The 7,500-nt window shown below is 34.3% G+C and overlaps 1 protein-coding gene across 1 annotated transcript in view; it reads right to left on the bottom strand.

The window, feature by feature from the left end:
- The window catches only part of LOC137626582 (protein turtle homolog B-like), a 330,400-nt gene that overhangs the window by 100,650 nt on the left and 222,250 nt on the right, over window positions 1-7,500 (bottom strand). The window contains 1 exon segment of the mRNA XM_068357614.1: window positions 6,380-6,512. Coding sequence (XP_068213715.1) covers window positions 6,380-6,512 — 133 coding nt within the window.

Genomic DNA, 7,500 nt, shown 5'->3' with positions numbered 1-7,500 from the left:
CATGCTTTTGTATGGACACTTCGAACCCCCCCCCCCCCACCCCCACCCCAACCACCCTCTCTCTCTCTCTCTCTCTCTCTCTCTCAATGATTATTTTAGTTGCCATGAAAATATTTGATCCATTCTCGAACGTTTATGCATTTCTTGTATGCACCAATTGTTAATTTATAACAATTACTTAACAGTACAGTTGTCTCAAGGATACCTTTGCCGGCAAATAGCAAGTGAGCCATTTTGGGCTGATGATTGCCCAGCAATTTGTTTGGCACAGTTATATCCATTTATTCTTCAGGCAACCGATCCAGTGTGGCTCTTTGAACGAACTGCTAACTTGAGAAAACATTAGATGGCTTTTTTGATTGACCCTAAAATCCATCTCATTAATTTTTTAATAGATATGATAACTGACCTGTACATTTTATGGTTCTTACCTTCGATTGACATTTTCTGACAAATTAAATCACTTGACTGTCCTCATCTGATATAGTTAGAGCTTATTACTGGTAACTGATAAATTAGAACCCTTGACTGACATCATCCAATATAATTAGAGCTTTATATTGCTATTAAATGATTAATTAGACCACTTCACTATCCTAATCTAATATATTTAGATCTTATTATTGCAGTTACCTGATTAATTAGAGCCCTTGACTGTCCTAATCTAATATGATTAGAGCTTTTTAATGCTGGTAACTGACCAATAAGAACACTTAACGGCCTTATTCTAATATCATTATCGTTAGTAACTGACCAATTAGAGCCTTCACTGTCCTAATCTAATATAACTAAATCTTATTATTGCTGGTAACAGACCAATTAGAGCCGTCACTCTCTTATTCTGATATAATTAAATCTTATTATTGATGGTAACTGATTAATCAGAGCCCCTGATTGGCCTAATCTAATATATTTAGAGGTTTTTATTCCTGGTAACTAATTAATTAAACCCCTTGACAGTATTAATCTAATATAATTAGAGCTTTATACTGCTGATATGATTAATTAGACCCCTTGACCGTCATAATCTAATATGATTAGAGCTTTTTATTGCTGGTAACTGACCAATTATACACCATGAATGTCCTAATCTAAGATAATGAGAGGTTTTTTTTGCCGGTAACTGATTAATTACAACCCTTGACTGTACTAATCTAATACGATTAGAGCTCTTTATTGCTGGTAACTGATCAATTAGAGCCCTTGGCAGTCCTAACTTAATATGATTAAAGGTTTTTATTGCTGTTAACTGGTTAATTAGACTCCTTGACTGTCATAATGGCATATTATTAGAGGTTCTTTTATTGCTGGTAAAGGATTAATTACACTCTTTGACTTTCCTAATCTAATATGAAAAGAGCTTTCCATTGCTGGTAACTGGCCAATTAAACACCTTGAATGTCTTGATCTAGTATCATTAGAGCTTTTATTGCTGGTAACTGATTAATTAGAGCCCTTAACTGTACTAATCTAATATTATTAAAGCTTTTTATTGCTAGTAACTGATTGATTAGAGCCTTTGATCCTCCTAGTCTCATATAATTAGAGCTTTTTATTGCTGGTAACAGATAGTTAGACCAATTGACTGTCCTAATCTAATATGATTAGACCTTTTTATTGCTGGTAATGTATTAATTAGACCCTAGACTGTCCTAATCCAAAAATATTAGAGCATTTTATGGCTGGTAACTGATTAATAAGATCCTTTCACTGTTCTAATCTAATACGATTAGAGTTTGCTATTGTGGGTAATTGATAAATTAGACCCCTTGACTGTCCTAATCTAATATTATTAGAGCTTTTTATTGCTGGTAACTGATAAATTAGACCCCTTAACTGTCTTAATTTGATATCATTAGAGCGTTTTATTGCTGGTAACTGACCAATTAGAGCCCTTGACTGTTCTAATCTAATATGATTAGTGCTTTTATTGCTAATAACTGACCAATTAGAGCTCTTGGCTGTCGTAATCTAATAAGATTACAGCTTTGCATTGCTGGTAACTGACTAAAGAGACCACTTGACGGTCCTATTCTAATAATTAGAGCTTGTTATTGCTGGTAGCTAATTAATTAGACCCCTTGACTGTCTTAATCTAATATGATTAGTGCTTTTTTGTTATGGTAACTCACTAGTTAGCCTTTGACTGTCCTAATCTAACATAAATAGAGCTTTCTATTGCTGGTAACTGATTAATTAGAGTCCTTGACTGTTATAATCAAATGTAGCAAGAGTTTCTTATTGCTGGTAACCTACCAATTAGAGCCCTTGAATGTCGTAATCTAATATAATTAGAGTTTTTTTTATTGCTGGTAAATGACTAATTAGAGCCTTTGAATGCCCTAATCAAATATAATTAGAACATTTTTTTTTTTGGTCGTTAACTGATTTATTAGAGCCCTTGACTCTCCTAATCAAACATAACAAGAACTTCTTATTGCTAGAGCCCCTGACTGTTCTAATCTAATGTAATTATAGATTCTTATTTTTGGCAGCTGATCAATTCCAGCCCTTCACTGTCCTAATCAATTAAAATTACGGAATTTATTTATGGGTAACTGGCTAAATAGAACTTTTGGCTAATTCAATTAAACATTTCATAGCCGGTAACAACTTGAATAACACATTTGATTGTGCTTGTAACTGATACAATAACACTTTTTATTGCCAGTAACTGACTAAAAAAAAAAAAAAAAGTAAATAAAAAAGATAAAAAATAAATTTTAAAAAATCAATTTTCACTGTAACTGACTTAATTGGAGCTTTGATTATTATTAACTGCTAAACCAACATTTAAAATTATGATTATCCAATTGATGTCCTTACAACTGACCCATTTAACATTGAAATTATCTAATTAATGTCCTAATAGCTGACGTGTTTAGGATTGAAATTGTCCGACTAATGACCTGACAACTTACTAATCTGTTTAAAGTTAAAACTATCTAGTTAGTGTCCTGAAATCTGACCTAGTTAGGACTGAAATTTTCCAATTAGTGTCCTACCAACTGAACCATTTAGGATTGAGATTATCCAATCAATGCCCTGTCAACTGACCCAATACGGATTGAAATCATCCGAATAATTTCCTGACAACTGACCCGTCTAGGATTGGAATTATATAGATAATGTCCTTACAACTGACCCGGTTAGGATTGAAATTATCCAATTAATGTCATAACAACTGACACATTTAGAATTGAAATTATCTAGTTAATATCCTGAGAACTGACCCGGTTAGATTGAAATTATCCAATTAATGTCTTGACAACTGACCAGGTTAGGAATGAGATTATCCAATTAACGTCCTAATAAGTGACCTGGATGAGATTGAAATCATCCAATCAGTGTACTGAAAACTCTCCCGTTTATGATTGAAATTATTCAATTTGTGTCATAATGACTGACCCACTTAGGATTGAAACAATCCAGTTAATGACCTGAGAACTAACATGTTTAGGATTCAAATTATCCAATTAATGACCTAACAAGTGACCCAATTAGGAGTGAAATTATATGACTAGTGTCATGGCAACTGACAAGAGCTGGGATATGGATTAATCACTTAATTCACTAACAGCTGACATTTTTCTGATTAAAATCATCCAATTATATCCTGGCTAAGGCCCCGTTAAGGATTAAAATTGTCCAAATCATGTCCAAGCTACTGACCCGTAAAGGATTAAAATTATCTGATTTATGTCCTGGTTACTTACCCGTTAGGGATTAAAATTATACAATTTATATATCGTAGCTATTAACCCGTTAATGATTGAAATTATCTGATTTATGTCCTGGTTACTGACCCGCTAACGACTAGAATTATCCGATTTATATCCTGACTGCTAACCTGATAAGGATTAAAATGGTCTGATTCATGTCCTAGCTACTAACCCGGTAAGGAATAATATCATCCAATTTATATCCTGGTTACTGACCCGTTAAGAATTTAAATTATCCGTTTTAGTGTCTGGTTACTGACTGGTTAAGGATAGAAATTACCCCATTTATATCCTGGCTACTGACCCATTAAGGATCCATATAATCCGATTTATATCCTGGTTACTGACCCGTTAAGGATTAAAATTATCTGTTTTATGCCCTGCTTATTGACTCTTTAAATTTAAAGTAATCTGATTTATATCCAGGCTGCTGAGCCGTTAAGTATTAAAACCATCCAATTTATGTCCTGGTTACTGACACGTTAAGGATTGAAATTATCACATTTATGTCCTGCTTATTGACCCGTTAAGGATTAAAATTATCTGATTTATGTCCTGGTTACTGACTATTCAGGGATTAAAACTATCCGATATATATCCTGGCTACTTACCCATTAAGGGTTTAAATTATCGGATTTATGTCCTGGTTCAGAAATAAAATTAACCAATTTATATCTTGGCTACTGACCCGTTAAGGTTTAAAATTATATGATTTATATCCTGGCTACTGATACATTAAGGATTAAAATTATCCGATTTATGTCCTGGCTACTGACCTAGTTAAGGATTAGTTATCTTATTCATATCTTGGCTACTAATCTGATAAGGATTAAAATGGCCCGAGTCATGTCCTGGCTACTGAACCGGTAAGGAATAATATCATCCGATTTATATTCTGGCTACTGACCCGTTAAGGATTAAAATGATCTGATTTATGTCCTGGTTACTGAATAGTTAAGGATAAAAATTATCCTATTTATGTCCTAGTTACTGATCTAGTAAGGATTAAGATTACCCCATTTATATCCTGGCTACTGACCTGTTAAAGTTTAAAATTATCCAATTTATGACCCAGTTACCTACGCGTTAAGGAATAAACTATCCGATTTATATCCTGGCTACTGACCTGTTAAGGCTTAAAATCATGCTATTAAAATCCTGGCTACTGACCCGTTAAGAATCCAAATTATCCAATTTATATCATAGCAACTGACTCATTAAGGATTAAAATAATATATTTTATGTCCTGGCTACTGACCCATTACAGATTAAAATTATCCGATTTATGTCCTGGCTACTGACCTGTTCAGGATTAAAATTATCCAATTTATATCATGGCTACTGACCTGTTAAGAATCAAAATTATCCGATCAAAATCCTGGCTACCGACCCATTAAGGATTAGTATTATCCAATTTATATCCTGGCTACTGACCCGATAAGGATTAAAATTATCCAATTTATATCCTGGCTACTGACCCGATAAGGATTCAAATTATTCAATTTATATCCAGGCATCTGACTCATTAAGGATTAAAATTATCCAACTTATATCCTGACTACTGACCCGTTCAGAATTCAAATTATTCTATTTATATCCAGGCATCTGACTCATTAAGGATTAAAATTATCCAATTTATATCCAGGACATAAATCAGAATTTTTTTATGTCCTGGCTACTGACCCGTTGAGGATTTGAATTATTTGATTTATGCCCTATCTGCTGAAGTGATTTTTAACAAAATTATCCAATTTATGTCCTGGCTACTGACCCGTTGAGGATTAAAGTTATCTGATTTATTTATTAGCTTATAACTGCTTTTTTTATTAGAATTATCCCATTTATGTCTTGGCTATTGACCCATTAAAGTTTTAAATTATCCGATTTATGTCCTGGCTACTGAATAGTTCAGGATTAAAATGATCTGATTATTAAATTATCCGATTTATGTCCTGGCTACTGAATAGTTCAGGATTAAAATGATCTGATATATTAAATTATCCGATTTATGTCCTGGCTACTGAATAGTTCAGGATTAAAATGATCTGATATATGTCCTAGCTGCTAACCGATTACGATTAGAATTATTAATAAATATCCTGGTAATTGACCTTTTTATTTTTCAGATTTTTGTATTATGTCTTGGTAACTGACCCATTCCGGATTAAAATTACTCTAATAATCCCCCATAAACTAACTGCCCCAGTTAGTATTTAGATTACAGCAGCCGTTTCCAGACAACAGACCCCAAATACAGTAGTCCTTGTCCTAGCTGCTGACCCCTCTCAGTTAACTGACCAACATAAGAACCTTTCATTGCTACGAAAAGTCAGGTCTTTGGCTCTGTAACTGACCGAACAATCACCTTTGGACCCAACTGAGGGCTTCCAATACTTAGTGAACATAACCATACTAAGCCCTAGAGCTGACATAGTCACAAGTCCCACTATACTCATTTTTTTTAATGAGGCGCATTTGAACCGACGCGCAGCGGTTCCCTTTCAGCTCGGAAGAGTTTCCTGCTATCTGATTGGTTAGAATTATCTTGTCCAACCAATCATCGATCAGGAAACTTTTCCGAGCGAAAAGGGCACCCCTGCGAGTTGGTGCACATCTGCCTCACTAAAAATAATTGACTATAGGACCATCTATCTTACCTATATATGGGCGTTCCTGCGTCTCCATAGTAGAAGAGGACGAGATGGGTGGAGTCGTTGGCCACGGGTGGATCCATGTTACATGGAAGGAGGACGTGTCCTCCCAAAACTGCCCACGCTTCCGTCAGGGGACCTGTGGAAAAAAAAACGGATGGTAAAGATGTTAATCTTTTCTTATCTGTTGCAAGTCATGGCATAACTGATAGGCTATTTTTTTATTTTTATCTTTTTCATTGTGTTATAGATTTCCAATTTTCTGCAAGTGATGGCATAGTTGATAGGCTTTTTTTTTTTTTTTTTTATATATCTTTTGCATATTTGTGTTATAGATTTTCAAAATATTATGTTGTTTCTAGAAGATAATGACGACAATATTCCGATTCTAAAACCTATGTAAATTAATTGTAATAATAGTATTGATAATGATATTAAGAGTAGTAACAACAAATAAAACATCCGGAGTAAAAATACCACTGACAAAGATAGTAACAACTACAACAGTTATCATTATAATATCTATGTCATCCATAGAAAAAAAATACTATTTTAACTCTCATGTCTTTAAATCCGATTAAAGTAATGAACATGATATTTCTTTCTTGTCACGCTGAGTGGTATGACCAAAGGTATGACGATTTGGTCCCTCATAGTCTCTCGGGTGAAGGAAAGAGGAAGTAGTCATACCATGATGAGAGAAGATACCCGACCGGTACACTCTGAGGCAAAAATCTCCCACAAATTTAGGAAGGTGACGTGGTGGGAAGGGCTGAATCTTTATGTGTGAATATCTATCTGAATAGATAGCCAGCATTTCTGACAGGTCACGTAAACTACTTATAGAATATTTTATGATAAAAATATGTAGACGTTCAAGTTAAAAACCAGTTTTCTTTACGGTGAGAGAGAGAGAGAGAGAGAGAGAGAGAGAGAGAGAGAGAGAGAGAGAGAGAGAGAGAGAGAGAGCTACCGAAGGCAGAGAAAATAATACCATCTTAGACAGGTAACACCGACAGGTAACATAGCATTATCAAAAACATCTATCAACTTTTCCCATCAATTGACAATCATCATTATACCCAGAGACATCTGGATATGCCCCCCATTTTCAACATAACCTCTAC

The sequence above is a fragment of the Palaemon carinicauda genome, chromosome 34 (assembly GCF_036898095.1).
Source record: "Palaemon carinicauda isolate YSFRI2023 chromosome 34, ASM3689809v2, whole genome shotgun sequence".
In the NCBI taxonomy this organism is placed as follows: Eukaryota; Metazoa; Arthropoda; class Malacostraca; order Decapoda; family Palaemonidae; genus Palaemon; species Palaemon carinicauda.
Note: the sequence above shows the minus strand (reverse complement) of the source record. Positions and strands in the feature narration are given on the sequence as shown.